Here is a 21,602-nt window from a genome sequence, read left to right on the forward strand (position 1 = left end):
GCTGAGTCTTTCTTTACTTTCTCCCTTTTGTGACAAATTGTTTTTCCATTTTAAATCCAGCATAATGTATGTGTGCACATGTTGACGTTTTTGCTGTCATTTGTGTAAATATCTAAGAGCTGCACATTCTACTTTTTGAGCAATTGTCTGAATAATGTATCACACACACCACGTGTCCCTCACTACTTCAGAATAGCAGCTCACACAGGTGTGTGGTGACAGCTGTTTGCCTGTGATGGAGCAGTCGTTAGTGTTGTTGCCTAGAGACAATAACAGTTTCATCTCCACCACAGTCAACATGCTTGTGAAGTTCAAACTATTTATCTGGGATGTCTTACAGCCACACAGCACTGATTAGTTTTTTATTGGTATTGTTGAACTGGAGATAGTGAGACATCATTAATGTGGCAGTTTGCTCGCCCAGCCTTCTCAGACAGATCACATGAGCACTTTTAAGTGGTTTTTAGTCGACACGATATCATTGTTCCTCCTCTAATTGATCCCTTAACACAGTTCCAATGTATGAGATGGAAGACAAAAGAAAATGTCTTAATTGGTTAAGTTGAAGCAAATCCAAATCCAAATCAAAAAGATTTTAAGTTTGAAAGACAACCTATTGGTTTGTCTAACTCAGATTTTTGAGGTCTCATTAACTAATGTGTTGACAACCAAAAAGAAGAAACAAGTAAGGTGACCAAAACCAATTCAGTGTTCTCAATGGACGACTTGTGAGACTTGAGAGCCTGGTCTCCTAAAAATGACCTTCACACCTTTCATACGTTTGTTCTGTATCACAAATGTTTCTTTTCAAGCAGGAGTCCACATAGGAGGAAGTTGGCTTTGATTCTAATAATTAGTGTGTGTGTGTGTGTGTGTGTGTGTGTGTGTGTGTGTGTGTGTGTGCGTGTGTGTGTGTGTGTGTGTGTGTGTGTGTGTGTGGTGGGGGAGGTGCTAGTCACACTTCATTAGGCAGCAGCAGACCTGAGCTGAAACAGGTGTGTAGCAGCATGCTGCTAAAATTCTCTTCCTCTGTTTAAAAAAAAGGATATTATATACTGTATATGCATACAATATGCATACTATGACATTTTCATTTTTTTGTTTTTTTTTAGGAAAAGCTTTGTCTGGTTTGAGGGTTGTTGGTCTGATAATTCATCCGCTGGTTTGAATCATGGTGTCTCAACCCTGTGTGTAGTACCAACATGATCTAATTGACAATGGTATCTTCAAGCTGGAGTGCAGGACTTTTACATAAAAGGAATGTTGTTTGCTAAATTAGTTCACACAATGCAGTTAAGCCAACCATGGAACCAATTCATAATATGTGTTAAAATGATAAAAAAAACAAACATTTATTTATAAAGTCGTGGACCACAGTGTATATACTGAAAATAAAGATGATAACATTGATGGATTACATTGAAGCGGATTGCAGCCCAGTTTGGGTTAAGAGGAGTATTTCCTGTCCACAATCCTGAGCTTCCCTGTAAGGATGTTTTTATTTCACTTTTAAAATATATTGTAATCGCCACTACAGATTGTCTAAATATGAGCATTTAACTCCCGAAATATCTCAAGCTCCTGATAATACATCACTGCTGTGCTTATCAGAGATTGATAAAGTGTTCCTGGTGTAATATGAATAAATACTGTATATATATATATATATATATATATAAATATATATATGAAAAATAGCTAAATGTACTTGGCAACACAACAACTCAACACAGAGTTGAGTTGATTACTCAGATACTTCAGTCCCACCGGCTTTCTTGGCTTGTCACAGCTGGACAGCCAACCCATTATTTCTAAATGTAACGTGATACACGACAAAACTACAACTTTGTTATAGTTGCAAATATTCTATATCTTTGGGAAATTGGTTCGGGACTACACAGATTGGATCCTCTGCTTCTAAAAGATTGTGGTCTGCCACATGATCCATCATGACACAGTGATGTATGGATATGTTGCAGGCCCAATGACTTATTGTTGCTCTTTCATGGACTACTTCTTTTGGGATTTCAGCTTGTGGGGAGCATTTCGTTTTCAGGAGGTTTCTAATACTGCACTGCAAGGACCATCCATGGAATCGTAGCTCCTTTTGATTTTATTTAAATCATAACATTTGTAATAAAATGTTATCAAAAGTTATTCCAGTATACAGGTCCTCTTTTGCTATTTTATTTTTGTTGATGCACACATTTAATACATCTTTCTAACAGACACACAGCTTGGGTTTTGTCGCCAGGTTGAATCCAGAATCTACTTAGTTTGGATTCTGTATTACTTGTGTCGAAGGAAGCCAACTTATTGTTAGTTCTTTATGTTAAACAGCTAAGTTAGTTTGAAGTTGCATATATACCTCAGAGACTTGTTTGGACTTTAACAAAGATGAGCCATATACATCCAGGTCTTATTTGAAACCGTGTGTGGTCTGTGACATAGAGCTCTTGTGGCTGTCTAAACTGTAAGAAATCATGAGGAAACACACTTGAACTGTTTACAGTTGTGTGCAAACACAGCCAAATATATCAGAATATGTCTATTAAATGAGTCTATTTGGATACATTAAAATAGACATCATGGCCCAAACTGGATAGACTTTAATTACTTCTAATGAACATTGTTTAGCAGTATGTGGCACTTTTACCAAAAGCTTGATAAGAGAAGAATGAAATTGTTAAAGAATAATACTTGACAGTAACAGTGGTTAAATACATAATGGTGTTTGCTGAGCGCTGAATGTTCCCAGGATAATAACCCCCTATTGGACGTTGTTAAAGTGACAAAACATGCAATTCCACATGTAGCATGTATACATTAACTCAGCAGCAGTTCATCCTTCTTATTGCCTGCTGTCTCCTCTGTTAAGACCAAAAATATTTTGGTGCTTTCCCAAGACACATGAGGCCACGGTCCCTGGTCCCAGTGTCGGTTTCAGTGTATTCAAATACATTTTACATCCAAAGTTGTGGGACAAAGCAGCTTTATAACCTCTGATTTAGGTTTATTACAGCACCTCACAGCGGCGTTATTGCCTCAGAAGTAGATTTCCCAGTCGGCCTCTGGGCCTCTGTTGGTCTACTTCGTTTCTGGTCAACTCCAAACAAGCTTCCTCTTGTTCAGCTTCATGTTTTGTTCTGGTTGTGATCGTACCCACTGGACCCGTCTGTTGAACTCATTGATCCTGATTGGAGGCATGAGGTTTTCCTTTTATGTCCGTGTGCTGGAAAGAATCACACTCACACTGACTGACTGCAGACCCTGCCTTGCCTCGTGGTCATCCACAACATGCGTTTTAATTATTTTTGTTTAGATTCTAGCTGCTCAATTTTAGCACATGAGATGACAATTGTCAGTTTCATCTATTAACTTTGTCTCTGAAGTCTGGTAATATACACATTGCATTTAAAGTCAATATTTCGTTAGAGATTACAGCAAATGTCAACATACAAATTCCAAACCTCCCTGTGTAACTTTTTTTCTTTCACCATCCACCATGATGCACATGATTTAACTAATCCTTTCTTCCTTTTCTTTGTTGTGGATTGACACTTGGATTAATCCAATGCATGGGGTGGGAACTGTGAGTACGATTTACAAGTGTTTTTCAAGTCGAACACTGATTGAGAAGAATGTGTGTCTGAGATCTAAAAACCACATGTAAGGCTGAACCGGATGACATTATTTATTGTCTTTATTCAGAGTCATATTCAAAATGTTTGTGTAGCACAGTAGAATCCAAAGGCATCCATCACTGTGAAGTTAAATCTTAGAAGCTTTTTGTTTTAATGTTGTTTTTTGGAAGAACGATTCATTGATCTCTACGGTATTTTTTTATTTTGACAAGAGCTTTTTTGTATGTCAAACGGAATTTTTCATGATACAACTTGAAGCTAATAGTACTGAAGGTAATACTGGTTGAGTATTTGTTAAGTCAAAACTGAGAGTTGCAGAGGTTTTCCAAACAGACTTTCTAGCACAGATCAGACTTTTGGGGCTCTGCCTAGACAAAATCATAGCAACACTATTTTGCATACAAAATATTGTTAATGTTACTATTATAGTAACCGCCTTATTAGAGTGAAATTTATTTTGTCACTTGACATACTAAGGTAACCATGGTGCGTGTTATGATAACCAAGAACATTTGTAGCCTGCTGCTTTTTAAACTCATATTAATCCGCAACATTTCTGTAGCACAAAAAAACAAAACGTATTCCGCTCTTTTTTTCAGCTAAAACACAACTAAAAGTTGTAGATTTGAATAATATAAATGGAAGTAACTAATGAAAGTATAAATGCAAACAAAGGGTTTTAATGTGCATAAAAGAAAACACTTATAGGAGAATACGACTTATAGCATCCATGTGCTTATGGCAATTATACCAAGGCAGTGTACAGTGATTACTAATAAATTAATGCAAAAAATGTGAATTCTTTATTTTTAGTCAGTATTGTGGGAAGCAAATGAGGACAAGCACAGGGAGGAAGGGGCAAGAAATCCGAAGTGGTAAAAAAGGGGGAGGGGGGGGGGGGGGGTATAGTAGGTAGACTGAGAAGGAGATTAAGGAAAACAAGAGGGAAAAAGAAAGTTTGAAAGATCTGAGATTAAAATATATAAAAGAGATGTTGGCATAATGTGATGATGAACTAAAATAAAGAGGAAGTTGAATTTAAGGACTGAATGGAGATGCAAGCATGCCTCCCGGGAGAGAGGAGGAGTTTGCTCATTAGTCTCTTATGTTCGGTACCACTCGTCCTCTGGGAGAACAAGTTGAACAATTTCATGGTGTGTCACAACCCGTTAAGGCATGTATTCCAGTCACAATAACACAACTCATTACTCATTAGATAGATAGTGTCATTACACCACAATCTCACAGGACCCACACAGTCCATGCACAAACTCAAATAATACATGACCCACTTTCAGCAGGGCTGTATATATTATTCATCTTTCAGGAGTCAGACCGGCATCATTTATTACTCGCTGATGTTCCACAATAACCAGAAACTTCACTTCCAGGCTGCTTTCTCAGAAACCACAGAAGAATTCCTCACTGCAGCTTGAGACTAGGCTTAATTAAAACTGCGTGGAAATATTTTTCACTCCATCATGATTTATCTAGGGGGTAGCACAGTGGTGTAAAGGGTTTTTATTTGTGATGGCAGCGCGGAGAATGGGAAAGTGAACCGTAAAGTTAGCCATGAAAAGACAATTTATTGATATCAAAGATATTGTTATTAAATAAGATTATACTGTCAACAGTTGTTGCCAAATGTTAGACTTCATCCTAATGAGTAAAACTCATTTATTGGCTCTAAATCTATCTTCACAGCAACATGACTTCCATGAAAGGCTTCCCCTCAAAACCAAAACGTATCTATTAATGGAAATATGCTGACGTCTGTGACTATTGACACGAAAAACACATTATAGCAGGCAAAATGTTTCCTGTTTTGACCGAATTCTTTATTCTGAAAGTTGTAACAGCTCCACAGCGACACCACAATCTTGAATATGAATCATGTGTTACTTAGAGCCAAGTTCTCCATTGTTTTGCATTGTTGATCCCTCTTGAGGCTCATCATTACAATAACAAGCAAAATCTTAGTCATAGAGAGACATTTTGGTCATGGAAACATGCTTGGTATGCACTCCTAAAGACTTCTAAATATCTAGTGTGCCAATACACTAAGATTTGATAACATCAATGAACTTCTACTATTCATTGTAATGAATAACCTTCTATCTTTGATATATATATATATGTACCACCTTGAGCATGAACTGGGACTGCCGATATGAATAGAAATCAAATCTCAACAGTTTTTTAAAAGCATTCCTTTGTTGGCTTACGTCCATGGTGAACGTGGGAAAAGGAAGAACGTTGATGTATTTTTTTCCTTAAATCGTTTTTTGTTTTCTTTCTTTTATCTGGTAAGCAAATATAATCCCACTTTCCCTTTAGAAATCCTCCCTTTTCTTTCAGAGTTGATGATAGCAGGTGTTTAGCACATGTAGTTGAGCAACCATGCAACCCCAGTGGATGAACACTTTTTGCACCCTCAGATGGAAGGAAGCCTTGAAGCCATTTTTTTCTTTTACATTTTCATTACATCTTCAAGTCACTGGGGAATTTTGCAGACGGTATATTACCAAAATGAAAGAATAATCTTTTATTTTATGGTGGAACATCTGGATGTTATCAAAAGCAGACCTGGTTTGCAGTGGGGCTGATAGCATACAAGATCACATCATCAATATAAATAATATTTATTGTCCAATTTAGCACTGTAATGGCCCTATACATATGTACGTATATATGGAGTAAATAGCAGGGGCCTAATGTTGATCCTTGAGGGACACCATAATCGATCATTAGGGGGGTTGATTGGAAATAATCAGCAACAACATTCTGAACCAATGATGATTTGAACCAGCTGTAAACAGAAAACAGGTTATTTAAAAAAAAATCCATCCATAAAGACTGAAGCAAAGTGTTGCTTTTTATCTAGTCAGTTAACAATGTGATCCCCAAAAGTAGTTGCAGCAGTTATTGCACCATGAGCCGGTCTATAGCCTGACTGTTGTGTGGCTGAATGACATCATTATCCTCCGGGATAAAGCCCTTTGATTTGTGATATTTGACTATAAAATAAAATTGACTTGATATGACCAATCTTTATTTATTTTTTTACCTTATTGTAACCAATTCCTTTAAAATGAAATATAAGAAAACACTTTCTGCTTATCCCACTTAATTTATTCACAAAGTTTGAAATGGTAACCAACTTTTAACTTTATTAACCATCTTTGTGCTTGCTTCTTATAATATCTCGCACATTAGAGGACATATTGAAGTCCGGAGGTTGATACTCTAATAGAATAATGATGATTGTTGCTGGTCAAGGTCCCATGATCTTCTTCCTGTGTGCCTAATATAAACCATTATTTATATAGCGATGATTCACCACTGGCGTCAGCTCACTTGCACTCGTGTCTGCTTGCTTTTGTGTGTCGTCATTATAAACAGAACACGGCCTGTCATCAGGATGAGGAACACAATCAGGAACCATAGCTTATGATGTTTGGGCCTAATAATTTCCTGGCATTAGTGGGATCCCTTTTACAAATAAAAGAACACGGTTTAAGCCATGAGCAGATGTTTGTTGCACTGCACAAGAACACATGTGTTTGCTGCTGAAAGAGTCATCCTTTAAGTATTAGAAGCTCATGGAGAGGGAGACAAAGACGAGCTGTTTTTTCAGAGTGGAATAAACAAATAAGAGGAGGCTGAATACCTGGTGAATTAAAGGTGGAAGTAAAGCGTGTACAATTACATGCTTTACTGAATATTGCTGGGAAATAGGGTAAATAACATTGCGTACTGCAGTTCTTTCCTAGATTGTGTGTGTGTGTGTGTGTGTGTGTGTGTGTGTGTGTGTGTGTGTGTGTGTGTGTGTGTGTGTGTGTGTGTGTGTGATAGCTGCAACAGCTGTAGCCTACTGGGTAACAGAGCAGGCACCTCTGGAACTGCCCTTAAAACCTATACATATTACCTATCTCATATTTCTATAAAGCTTTATTGGAATGACTTTTTGATCAAAAACATGTTGCCCACGTATAGGACTGACTCAATACATTCATGAATATAAGTACAAGAAAAGATATGTGCAAAACCCCCCAGAAATATTACTTTAATAAGAAACACACAGCTGCAAAGGAGAAAAGTCTCTGCAGCTTTATTCAATATTAAGCGTCACTTCTTTGTGTGAGCAGGATGTAATAACAGTTGAAGCACTGCTACAGATGACTGTCCAGTTTGTTGTTTTTGGTCCTGCTCAGTTTCTTGTTGTACTTCTGAGCAGCTCATCTATGCGTTGTGTATATGTGTGTGTCTGTTTTCAATTCTGTTAGGCATCAAGCCATTTTTTATAAAGAATCATCAGACAAACGTTTTGTTGAAGTACATAATATTTTATACTTTATCTGTATCTGATTGAAATCATTGTTTTGGGGTTATGGAGGAGTAAGTGTTACGTTAGTAGCTCTCACATTCACACCTACGAGCTATTTAGCTGCAGCTCCTGCTTCTTTCTTTTAAATTAAGTCCCCGGACTCTTCTGTTTCCAGCTGCCTTTTATTAAACCCCTTCTATTTATGTGTTTTATGTCTGTCAGTTTTGGAACGGTCACATGGGCCGATATGAGAGGCAATAAAAAAAACGACCTACAGTAATTTGTCATAGGCTTGAGGCATGAACTCCCCACTTGACCCTAAGTTTTCCCTGTAAAGAGTTGATTAAATGAGGTGTGATTCAGGGACACAGCAGCCACTTCACTTGCACAGATGATTAAATAAGCTGATTTTGCTCAGGGGACATTACACTCTGACATATATAGTATTACCTTTTTTTTTTTTTATTAAACAGAGCTTCATAGAAGTCTGATATTAAAACTGCCTGCTCCCCCCCTTCTTGCAGAGGCTGACATAACAGAGACCGGGAGGCGCTGGTATAAACACGAGCCAAAGCATTACACTCTCTTCGTCTTTGTAGTACGACGCTATAAAAACTGATTAAATGAATTGGCTGGTTGTAGGTGGTAATTGGAGATTATTTAACGTGTGTTTATGTGTGAATAGGAAATGGTTGGCTAAGTTTCTCAGATATAGCCAAACAATCCTTTCTCAATCCCCTATTATATCTAACAAGTTTGTTCTTGCTTTCATTTTCTTTATTGTTTATTTTTTTCATTTTCTTACTCATGTCTAAACTTTTTGTTCTCTATACAAACGTCTAGTGTTTGGATTTTCAAGCTGGTCGCCTTCCATCATCGCAAATCAAACTGTGTTCAAAGTGTGTGTGTGTGTGTGCGTGTGTGCGTGTGTGTGTGTGTGTGAATGAGCCATTATGGTTGGTTAGTGGGAGCCCTGACTCCTTTGTGTCAACAGGCTTTCTAAGTCTAATCACCGAAATAATTATACTGTTAATTAGGTTTACTTCACTGTTTGTTTGTGTGTGTGTGTGTGTGTGTGTGTGTGTGTGTGTGTGTGTGTGTGTGTGTGTGTGTGTGTGTGTGTGTGTGTGTGTGTGTGTGTGTGCGCATATTGTATAGAAGGATAAAATATAGGCAAAATTGACTTAATTTAAATCCCTATCTAGGTTCTGTTCAAACATAAAAATAGCCAAAGTGTTATTACTGTTTGAGATTAGAATGAATACATGAAGTTATTGAAAGAGTGAGTTAAATCGTTTCTTATGTTGTGGAACTGTATATAATTGCTTGATTGAAATGGTTCACTGTTTGGATTGAAAGATGGCAGCTTCAACGTGACTTTATTTTCTCCAACATGTAACACAAGAAGTCTAGTGGAGGAATAAAATCCCTCCATTTATTGAGGAATGATCAACATACGCTCCGACTCAGTGAGTCAAATAAGTTTTATAAATCAGTGGCATGGTAGCAGTTATGAATTCTAATGGTTCATTGAAACTGCTTTACATTCACCATACAATGTGTTTATTGTACAAGACACTGATGCAGTCACCGGGATACACACTCTCCTGTTTCTAATTTAAAACTCAAGTATTCTGCATGTAGTTTAAGAACAGTCTATTCATTCAGCATTATGCAGTTGAAGCCTTGGTGCCACTAAACATGCTCTCATATTGTAGAATTATTGTGTTGTGTAGGTAACCTTTATTTGAGGTTTTAATTTAATGTTGAGCACAAACACAATATCATCAGTTAAAATTCAGTATATAGATAAGACTAATTTGTGGCATTGTGGTGATTTTCATAAGCTGGTTTAGAGTTATAACATTATATATCATGGGAGTTGACGATGAAGAAATATAAGTTTAATATAATACGTTTTCAGAGTAGCCTGGACTGGCTCATACATCTAACATTTCAAGGTATCATTAATAAACCTACAGGCTAGCACTGAGGTTGGCCTCTCCCCAAAGAGATTACACTTTGTAGCAGAGAAGCCTTTCTGTAAAGAATAATTGTTTACAGTAGCTGCTGAGAGGAAACCAAAAAAGGGTTCCTTGTGGAGTTTTCAACCAGTAAGACTGTGGAACAAAGCCCATTTGACTTCCACAATTCTGTGAATGCATTTGATTAGAAACTCACAAGAACGTCTTTGTTATATAATGAGGGGAAAAAAACAAGAACTAAAACAGAAGAAATAAATGGATGGAAAGTACTTGAGGTTTTGACAATGAAGTGCATGATGTGATTCAGGCACTGATTGCACTATAGCACTTAAATAATAATAACAAATATTATTGGAACAGAAAAAAATCTGTGACTTATATCTTTAGGTCAAAATGGCATCTTTGTAATCTAAATTCTGTTATGAGCTCAGTGAGAACTGTAGCATGTGACGGGCTCCATATATGTCTATGTTTAACGTGCTGAATGGCATGGGAATGACTTCAACAAGCCTTCTCTTTTCTCATTAACTGGTGTGACAAATTGAATGTAAACACACGGTGTGTATAAGGGGCATTAGTGTGTGTGTGTGTGTGTGTGTGTGTGTGTGTGTGTGTGTGTGTGTGTGTGTTGGGGTCTCAGTGATATCATTTTTCAGAGGCCACTGTGGGCCAAAGTTACATTCACCCTGTTATGATAGACTTAACTATATATGGAAATATGTTCACTTTACTGGGCAGGAGAGGGAAAGGAAGAGGCAAACACCTGTAACACACACACACACACACACACACACTGATGTAATGACCCAGACTATATATCCAGAATCTCAGTCAGAATCGCAAGATTCTCACAAGACATTTTTTTGTCTGTCATGTTGATGTGGCTAATGCAAAAATTTTAAAACTGGAAAGTAGAAAATGTGCAAAAAGTAAGTGTCTTGCTGTATTTCCTATTGTGTTCTCTTTGGAAATATGCATCTGTAGTCTCTTTTTAACTCTTATTCTAACTGTATCTATAAAACCAAGTCTTAACCATTAAACAAACCTGTACATTGATGAAATGTCCTCACTTTTCCCCCAAAAAACCTCAGTCCTCACAAAGATAGAAGTACAAGAATGTACACACACGTACATATAACGACAAGTGGTACTTGGTAAAATCAACATGTGGAAATGAGTCCTCGTTTGGGACCCCACGGACCATTGCTGACCCATTTTAAAACACACACACACACACACACACACACGTTGGCTCAATGGTGTGTGTGTGTGTGTGTGTGTGTGTGTGTGTGTGTGTCACTGAATACTTAAACATATGTGAATGTTCTTCATGTGTAAAGGAATGCCGGTGGTCTCACTTATGTGTGTTTGTATGTGTATTCCTGTGTGGATCTGCATTGCCAGTGCTGACAGGCAGGTCATGATGATATTAATATGAAGAATGGGGGTGTGTATGTCAAAGATGGAGATGCTGATATAGAGAGAGGATTGGAGTGGGGTGTTTGACACTGATGCAGAGTGAAATCCTGTACTCATTTGTGTACATGGACATAAATGTACGTAATGATGCAATGATAAAAAGAAAATGTTTTATATTCATATATACCCACCTTTTTGCAATTACACACAACACATCATTTAGTAACTTCAATTATAAAAGTACTTCATTGAGATTTCTGTGTTTATCGAATGTCCGGTCAATAATGATTGAGATATCTCAATGAAGTACAGTCACTGTGATGACTTGCATCATAGCGCGACTGCCACCATGTGGTCAAAACACATATGACACATATGATTTAGAATCCACCGCTGAGAAGTGGTCAATTGAACGTTTAATTAAACTAAACTAAAAAAACTAAACTTCTTGATTTATTGAAACAACCTCTGCTACACACTCTATAACACTTGTGTTATTCATTAATTCATGAAATCTCACAACGCCCTGACCATCTTTATCCTTAAAAATTATTGTTATGTTCAGTTCCTCCATATGACAGAACAGATCAGGAATTACACTTTAAAGTAACTGCATATTTTTATTGTGTTAATCAAAAACAATCTGACATGACAATTCACAAAGACCTCAGGGAGTATTACAGTGCACCACTTAACTTTGGCCTTCAACCTTTGAACTTTCACCTACAGACAGCTCTATGCACATCACTGTTCCTTTGCCATTATATACAGAGCTCTGCTTTCCCCCAAAAGTCACGCACACCACCAACCACACATTACAGGCTCACTCAAGCATGCACACACACACACACACACACACACACACACACGTTTCTCCTTGTGAGCTATCGTACAGGGGTGCGTCACATGGCATGGTATACAACAGGAGTGTTGATTGGAGGGCTGTGTGACGAACAAAGACTGACTGGACACTGTCCAGGAGATGTTTTTTTGTTTGTTTTTACCATTGACTGTAAAAAATGTTGAGGATGAGTCCTTTCAGCAGAACAATACGGATGTAAATCTACATGTATAAGAAAAATAAAAATCCACCACAACATATCAGCTTATCTTTGCACATAAATACATAGGAATAATAATAATATTCAACATTGTGCTTTCTTTCTCTCGCTCTTTCTCGCCACCGCACCATTGTCAAATGCGTTGGCCACTAACATCGGTCATGCAATTTCAAAAGAGCACAAAACAACAGCTGGCTTAAAAGAGAAACTCAAGCTAATTTGACATCACTACCAATGTAAATAATCTCTCGTTAAAAAGAAGTAAACAACTTATAAACTCCTTTAAGTGAATTAGTAGTCTAAACTCAACTCAGAACGCAACAGTTCTGTGGTTTTAAATGGAGACAACAGTATTTTAAACTTGTTTTTTTTATTTTTTTGGAGTAGATCCTGGATGTGGTGTCAAAATGCATGTGTGTCTCTTTTACAGGAGTCAGTCAGTTCAGTTTAAAGAGTTAATTACATCTCTATAAAGAAGGTATATAAATAACAACAACAATGATTCCATACATCTAAAAATCCACTCACCTTCCTGTGCTGCCTCCTGCGATCAGGGCCTCTGTGACTTAATGGACACACCAAAAGCCAAATTTAGCCAATTTTAGTATCCTGAAAATTTAACAATTTTGAGGAATTTGTGGGAGCAGCACAAATTAGACAACATTCATCATAAAAATCCTTTTGAGATTTCATGAATGCAAACCATAAATGCATGTTGTATCTTACATGGACAGTCTCGTTCTTTCATGTGGATAGACTATGATATATGAAAGTATAGTACCATAGGCAGGCTCCTTGTCCGAGCCTGTACACACAATGGACACTAAGGGGGCAGGCTACACACACCATGTTAGCACAGACGACCGACAAAAGTTTCTTTATAGATAATACACACAGAGAGAGATTGGACTAAAGACAGACACAAGGAAGACCTTATTGTACTAATTGTCCATTAGGAAGATATGACATCATTAAGCAGCAAAATTGAATGACATGAATGACTGTAACACCATATTGAGTAGTGATTCCAACAGTGTATGAAGTCAGATGGAAGTTTTTTTTTTGTTTGTTTAGTTTTTGTGGACATTGTGGATAGCGCAGAAAAGAGCTTTCTGTGTATTTTGCCGTGCTGAATAAGTAGAAGGGCGACTTGCTCATCTCATTATTTGCATATATCCATTCATCACAAACAACAAATACAAGAACAGTGTAAAAGAGAGACATACCGCTTAGAATACAAAAAACAAAATCAGTTTCAGTTATAAATAGCATGCGCATATACCATAACCCCTTCCACCTCATCGTATTAATGCTTCTTACCACCCAAACCACCATGTTCATGACTTCTTCTATATGTTAATGCACAAAACATTACACACAGCCAAAAATAAAACCAATAAATAGCGAATTTTAGAGTGTCGAAACTCTTCTCCTATATGCTCTTGCGATGCTTATGTTAATATTTGTGTATGATAAAGATGCCACGTATTATTACTTATTTGGGCTTTTATTGGCTTTTTGACAGATTGACTCCTTTGTACTCCAGCTTTGTCTGTTTTACTGTAAACGTCTCATCTTTCTCTCACATCGTGGACTGCCAGTAGTTTTTTTCCCACCCCCTCATTCTCTAGTGGTTTAGACCAGTCAAGCAATATAATCATATCTTGTCAGATACAAGATGCTCACTGACCATGACTGCATTGTATTGTGTGATTTATTTTTTGCTGCAACATGCCTCAATGTGCCTAAGGAATCCACAAAAAAGAAAACTACTCTATAATATAACCAGTTTTGCAACATGCTGATCTGTTCCACAGGCTGCCCCACACCGCTGGCATCTCTACCTCTTTTGTGACTGCATTTGTGATACACACTGAATAACCACGAGGACACTGAGGTTACTGGAAATATGTGTGACAAGACCACCACAGGAAGTTGATCAATGTATCTGCTTCTCTCGAAATAAGTACTCCAGTTGGTACTTAAATAATTGTTTCCAGTTTGTGACCGTTTCCAGGTTATCCCAGTTTCTCCATTCCCTCCAACTATGCGCAGCACTCAAGTCCACTGTTTTTTTCTTCATTGGTTTGAAATCTTCAGGTAAGAATAGCTGTGAGGAGAAGTCATCCAAAACTTTTGGGAGCTGTTTTTTGTTCTGAGTGGTGAAGTTCACAGTTTAGGTGTTCGTACTGTGAGCCACACAAAACAAGTGTAGGTGGCATGAAGATGTGGTGATCCTGTGTTGTGAGCCCACCTCCCATATACAGTTTGTGGCAAAGGGAATGACAGGTGAGTGTAAGTTGCTCACAGATAAAGGTGGGTTCATTCCCACGTACCTGCTTATACACACTAGCTAGTGGATCTGTGTAAAGGGATCGTGCAGAATCAATTTGGGCAGTAAGGCAGCACATGCAGGGGCTGGCCAGTGGGACGAGGGCTTAGGGGTTTGGGTACCATATAGTGGGGACATCCATAGATAAATATACACAATGGAGGAGGTGCTGTGTGTGTCTGCATGTGTTTGTGTGTGCGTGAGTGTGTCTGTTTGTGTGAACACCTCCAGTTCTTGGTCTCTCTGTCTTTCTATTAATCTCCTTGTTTCTTTCTTGTATCAGTCATTCTTTTCCCACTCCATGTTGGTGTTACTCCCCTGCACTGCGAGGCGCCCGGGGGTTTGGCTTCCCGTCGTGGGTCCGGCGGTTTCTCCCCTTCCTGATCTCCTGAAGATGCTTCCACTTCTTGTTAGCTGGGCGGACAGCCGGGCTCATCTGCGCGACGTCCTTCCCCAGGGCAGGAAAGGTCTTATCTCCTTGGTCACTGCCGGCATTCTTTCGTGCCCAAACTTGCTCACAAATCTGGTCGACGGTGCTCAGGTTAGGGTGGTCCACCAGCTGCATGAAGTCCCGGTACCAAAGCTTTTGATTGGTGACTGGGGGCCCACCGCCACTGCGGGGGTCTAATCGGACAGGGGCATCGGAAGGTAGATTGGAGGCCGATGAGGACGTTGAAGGTACAACTTCTAAGGTGATGCCTAATAAGGTTTGGGTGAAGCCATGCTCCATGGCGTGACACTGGTAGATGCCGACATCTCTCTTCAGGACACGGCGAACCAGAAGGCCTCTGTCTGTCTGGAGGATGCGGTCATCTAGACGCACCTGGAAAACAGAAATCATTTTTCAGTTGGAGCGGAACTATGCTAGCATGTACACCACTATACACCATTTGCACTTATTGTGAAATAATGACTTTCTGACTTCATGATGTATACACCCCTGTAAAACCTTTATCTTTTTACTTTGGACAATGCCCTTGTCAGATCTCTTAGATATAAATTCTCTTCAATGTCTGCCACCCACTCACCTCTTCCCGTGGGTTCTGTGGATGTTTCTGGAAGGTCCAGGTGACTCTGGCCTGAAGGGATTTGGGGATACACTCCAAGAAAGTGCTGCTTCCCTCGACTCCATACAGCTTCCTCTCTGCAACACGGTGCTTATGGTGGTCTGCAGGGGGCAGCAAAGACAAGGACATTATAAAGTCTACTGTTCCTGAGGGTATTCACTCTAATATAGACATAATAAATAACAATCCAGGACCAGGAAAGAAGTGAAACAGCTTTTAAAAAGGACAGGACAAAGCAAGAAAGAAGTCAGGACAGTAAAGAGCTAAATTTAAAAAGTAAATGAATGACAGGCCAGACAGGAAAGGAAATACCTGGACATAAAGCCTTAGTCAACACTGATTAATTAAAGCCTCTATTGGCTGTTAATGGTAAAGTTCATTAAGTAATGACAGCATCCTGCAGAGCATTGGTGAGGATCATTGTCTGTGACCAAACCTTGGTTGTAAGAGGGGGTGCATCTTTCTAATCTTTATAAGATTTACAAAAAATATATCCAACATCAAGACTGTGATTCAGAGTAAGATCAAATATGTTTCTAGCCTCCGTCTCTAGACAAATTCTTGGAGAAACAATAGTCTTGAAACTGCTAAACAGACCCCTGATCAGCATGTTGAGGCACTTTCATCAGAGACAATTACTCTGACCTGTATTAGTGTAACACAACCCAGCTTGAATGCCACATGATGTAATCGTATTAGCCAGGAGCTCCTAAAGTTTGAGTAATTAGCCTGATTCCGTAATGTGGCAGAAAGACAGATAGCAGCAGAATGCTGGTATTGTGGTCTGGGAGGACAGAGGTCCTGGGGGGTGAAGGGTGGAAGGATTTGAGTTGTTTTTTTTTCTTTGGCACAGGGACAGTGAGATGTCAGATGCCAAGAATTTCTGAGTCAGAGCAGCATCAGGATAAAGCTGTATTAACTGAATATACTCAGTCAGCATAAAACAAATTGTCACAGCTGAGGAGCCCACATGTTTTCATTTTGACAACTACACAACAAAAATACTTTTTGAATAATACCTCCGGAGCACAGCGTGTTGGGATCCCCGTTCCTTACATCTTGGCGACGGAAACGTCTGTAAAAATGAGGTTCATAAGATTTAATACAAGATTAGGAGTATTGGCTTCCAAACTTTTCATTGTGTTTCTCCTGTAAAATGTAATGAATGATCATCTGTATTGTGTCATTAGTGTTTGTGTCACATACCTCTTGGTGTTTGGCAGGTAGCGAGTACAAGATGTTCCATCCCAAGCGCAGTACGGGTCTCTGGCCAGGCAGCACTCAGCGCAGGCCTTCCCATAAACACTGCAGCGGTGCAGGGGAACCTGAGCAATGCCCGTGTCCGAGCCCAGATACAGCTGTTGCTGTGAGGACACATGGGGGGATTCAGTTCACGACCATTCTATGTGAGCCACATCTTGGCTTTGTGTGGAGTTTCAGGCTGAATATCACCTCAGCGAAGGTAGGTGAAGGTTACTGGTTTCTTACACAAGATCATGAGCTGACTAATTTACCAGTCCCTCACTCTTCTTCAGCTGCCCTATATCGTGCCTGTTAAAGATTGGTCAGAAATTGCTAAATCATTCACTGCTCCCTACTCACTAGCCAATGTGTTCTATGTCAAGGATTACAGTATATAGAGGACTTTATAGTGAGCTCTTCCTCAGAAAAAAAAAAACCTTACGGACACACTACTTGGGTCATTTTCTCTGCACATTTAAAACCTGACAGATGGTGTACCATCCCTCTTGAATATCGACATATTTTTACATACAAAGACTAATTTTCCTCCTAAAGAAAGGAGTCAATGACTTACAGTAGAAAACAAGCTTACCCGTTTTGAGGAGATCTGCATGTCGATAATAGATGAGGCATCCTGAAGAGCAGAGGGATACAGCACATGAATAACAATGCTGCATATGAAATCTATTTGCATTATTCAAGACCGACATTTTTTAAGATGCATACATTGCCATGTCTCTCAATATATATCCAATACAGTTTGTGGTTATTTCACCAATAAATGTGCTTTATCATCATTTTCTCACTTTGAAGACCTCCAGCTCTTCTAACAGAAGCTCCTCCATATTGTTCCAGCTCTCCTTGGGGACATTGATCACCTTTAGTACCGTCCCTTTGTCTGATAGGAGATATGCAGTCCATTAGGTCACAAATCATAACACATCCGTGCATTATATTCATATAACGCTTAGAGTTAGAAATGAAAACAAATCGTTCTACCTGTGCCAATAAACATGACATCATACTGTCCGTCGGCAGCGTTGACCCTATCCACGGCGATCTGTGTGAAGCTGTAGTCCACGTTAGTCCTGACGAAGACGGGCCGTCGGCTCATCGGGTAGACCGGGTTGTACATGAGTGGGTGGTGGCGCGCAAACTGGATCACGTCGTCTGGGAAACCCTTAGTGGACTCAAAACTGCCGAATGTCTTGCTGGGACACTAATGGAGGGTGATAAAGTGAATTCAGATACCTTTGAACCATTCAAAACAAACTACAAAATGTCCAATCACACATATTTTCTTAGGAATGTAAGAACATGCATGTTTCATGTCTAAGGATTGTGCCACTACTTCAAAGCACTTCAATAATCCAGCCAATCCACTTCTACTGTAAGGCATTTATCATAGTTCTGCAGAACAGGCCTGACTACTCAGAGTACTAAATGTACTATTGTATGTACTATTTGCCTTGGACTCGAGCGTTCCACAATAATTAATTCTATATTTGATAGGAAAATTTTGTTTGTGGTTTGCTCAGCAATGAAACCTATTAGATTTCTGAATTGACAAAGGCACGGTTCAGCAGGCCACCGTGAGGTGATCAGGGAGTGATGGGTCACAAGAGGTGTGAGGGATTTTCTCCAGGTCAGAGTCCAGCCTCCCTCTCTAATTAAAATTCCTGTCTTAAGACTTTCATCCCAGATGCTGAAACTTCACTAACTTATACTGTAGCATCATGCAGTTTTCATACTTTTTTAATGGTTTGTACAGGAGATACAGTTTCCTCATAAAGTGTAAAACCTTTGATCTGGTTCGTGCATTTTAAACTCTGAATCTGCTTTCTGTGCAGTTTTGCATAATTCTCCTGTAAGCGTGATCAGGCTCTTTTAATTTGATTCGCTCCACTAATTTTACAACAGTGAGGTGATGATGCCATGAGAGTTGGTTTAATGTCAGCCTAATACAATTAATATTCTGCAGTCATACAATGGGGATTGTTCTGCTGTGGCAGTAACAGCTGAAGCTCTGCAGAGCAAATCCTGCTGACGCTACGCTTGTGTGCTCGGCAGAATGTAAGAGCACTAATAAGCACTTATTGATCGGGTGGATTGTGAAAAGCTTTTGGATGAAATTGGGTCTAATATCGCATATTAATGAAGTGACTTTAATGTCACAAAGATATTACTTGAGATAAATGTATTCATGTTGATACAACTTTGTATTTTTACATTTCAGTGGCTAAAAAATGGAAATATTTGAAACGAGGGAGGATTTCTTGACATACCATTCCTGGGCGTGGATAAGGGACCTTTCCCTGGAAGGGGACCCACTGATAGTTGGGCCCCTCTTTGTGCGCAAACGGCCCCAGGAAGGCCCTCCGGATGTCATTCATGGAGTAAAGGCACACAGCTGAGCCTTTAAATACACTGCTGCTGGGGGACAGGGGGAGATGGGTTAGAATCATCCACACACACACACACACACACACACACACACACACACACACACACACACACACACACACACACACAATATGGATGGACTCTGACCTGGACGTAGAGAAGACGGTGTAGACCAGAGGGTTCTTTTTGTCTCTCGTCTGCAGCAGAAACACGTCACCTGAGGACACACACACACACACACACTTAGGTCAGGTGGTGGAGGTCAAAGGTTAAGAGAAAGATAAGCAAAGCCCTATGGCCTTGTCTACTTTAAGAGAGGCTTCACTAATAACTCAGTCATGAAAAACCAACTAGATCCACAGCCTCGAGCATTATATTTTCCTTGTCTTTGCAGTTAAAAAAAATAACAGTACTATTGAAAAAGTAACATGCTGTAGGTATGTCAGTAGATAATTTCAGCAAGTTCAGACACACACACACACACACATATATATATATATATATATATATATATATATATATATATATATATATATATATATATATATATATATATATATATATTACTATTTAGATGTTTCTACATGAGGGAATGTGTTGGACATATAGCCTCAGGTAGAGTAAGGATTTGGACAGATTGTTCCACTAAGTTCACCTTTCACTGTCTCATGAGATAAGCACCAAGACGGATCATATTATGGCCCGCAGATATGGCCAGAGTCATCAATTAAAAACATCTTGAGAGCTGAAACTTCAGGTGTTTTTCAAAACCTCATGAATGGAGCTTCTGTGTTTCTCTTTGTGACCCGTGACATCAGCATGTGTTTGCTTTAGTTAGTTTTAGTAAATTGTGCATTGGTTTGCAATTCAATTATTCCTCCAAGTCATGGCATTTCAAGGAAGATTAATTTAATGGGTCTTTTGATTTGATCTGATTGCCATGGTTTTACTTTTGCCTACTGAAATGATAACATTTTATCTTCATTAGATCAGAGTTTTTTTTGGATGGGCTTCTTTTTGTTTTAAGGTTGCTAAAATACTTTTGTTGCTGCTCCCGTCCACAACTACTTTACCTCACCGTTGGTCAACCCTAATACAGTTGGCAGCTTATGTTGGAGCACACTAGATAATCCATCAATCTACTTACCACAAGAACAAAGGTCTTAAAAATACACTAGCCATTCAATGCTCTTATGATACTCCGCATGTGGACAAATCCAGATATGTCCCACCTTTTACCTTTGCTAAGCTCCGACTGGACAATTGCCTGATTTTTTTTTTTTTTTTTTTTTTTTAGAGAGAAACAAACATGATTTACAGATCTTCAATATGTTGTTCCTGTTTATACAGGAAGTCATATTTTGCACAAATTATACATAAAGGTAGTGAGTATTTATGAGTTCAATGCTCAGCTGGCAAGTGACACCAAGCATTTGTGGAACAAATGTGAGTTTCAAGTGAAATTATGTATTTTATACTAAATAAAATGAACTAAATATTTCCTTTGCCCTGCGATCAATGCTGAGGCGAGCCTCCAACTTCCTCTGAACTCACAGCAAAACACTGGCTTTGGATCAGGCCAGAATACATCACCAATGATACTCACAATCATGCTTTCTCAAAGTCTGCAGGAATGTGGGCTTGCATGGTAATCTACAATTGAGGTCAGAAATCCTGGTTTAACTTATTATGCTTTCTTCAACTTTTGCACCCACAGTATGTGCGTCTGGGTAAAATCGCAACGGATAAAGCAAGCTTGGAAAATCTGGCCAAATTTCAACTCTTTGTGTTACTTCTGATAACTGGGTTACTTTATCATGTTTTAAATAATGTTTGGCGACAGAAACATCGACCAGTTCAACCACTTCTTAGCACTGAGCTGATACAGTCGAGATACAGTCGTGAACTTACGCAGCTCATCAAAGTATGTGTCGCTGCCGTCGGCTCCTGGCACCGAGCAGATCAGACGGGTCTTGAGGAACGTCGTCCACTTGTTCACCAGACTCCGCTGACCGCCCATGTCATTCTGATTCAAGAAAAAATGTGAAAGGGATACGGTGTTATACATCGGCCATCAGCAACTTTCACCACTTAATTGTTTAATAAGAAAGATATGACAAAT

At 39.0% G+C, this 21,602-nt stretch overlaps 1 protein-coding gene across 2 annotated transcripts in view; it reads right to left on the reverse strand.

Moving 5' to 3' along the window:
• Positions 1-11,981: 11,981 nt before the first annotated feature.
• sema3b (sema domain, immunoglobulin domain (Ig), short basic domain, secreted, (semaphorin) 3B) overlaps positions 11,982-21,602 on the reverse strand; it is a 60,136-nt gene continuing 50,515 nt past the window's right edge. For both annotated transcript variants that reach the window (XM_084016076.1, XM_084016077.1), the window contains exons 9-18: positions 21,392-21,506; positions 19,628-19,697; positions 19,363-19,507; positions 18,077-18,296; positions 17,884-17,975; positions 17,670-17,711; positions 17,042-17,199; positions 16,855-16,910; positions 15,797-15,936; positions 11,982-15,591 (exon numbers count right to left, since the gene is read on the reverse strand). In XM_084016076.1, coding sequence (XP_083872202.1) covers positions 15,079-15,591; positions 15,797-15,936; positions 16,855-16,910; positions 17,042-17,199; positions 17,670-17,711; positions 17,884-17,975; positions 18,077-18,296; positions 19,363-19,507; positions 19,628-19,697; positions 21,392-21,506 — 1,551 coding nt within the window. In that variant the 3' untranslated portion in view covers positions 11,982-15,078. The remainder of the gene's footprint in view (positions 15,592-15,796; positions 15,937-16,854; positions 16,911-17,041; positions 17,200-17,669; positions 17,712-17,883; positions 17,976-18,076; positions 18,297-19,362; positions 19,508-19,627; positions 19,698-21,391; positions 21,507-21,602) is intronic.

The sequence above is a fragment of the Eutrigla gurnardus genome, assembly GCF_963514095.1.
Source record: "Eutrigla gurnardus genome assembly, chromosome: 8".
NCBI lineage: Eukaryota > Metazoa > Chordata > Actinopteri > Perciformes > Triglidae > Eutrigla > Eutrigla gurnardus.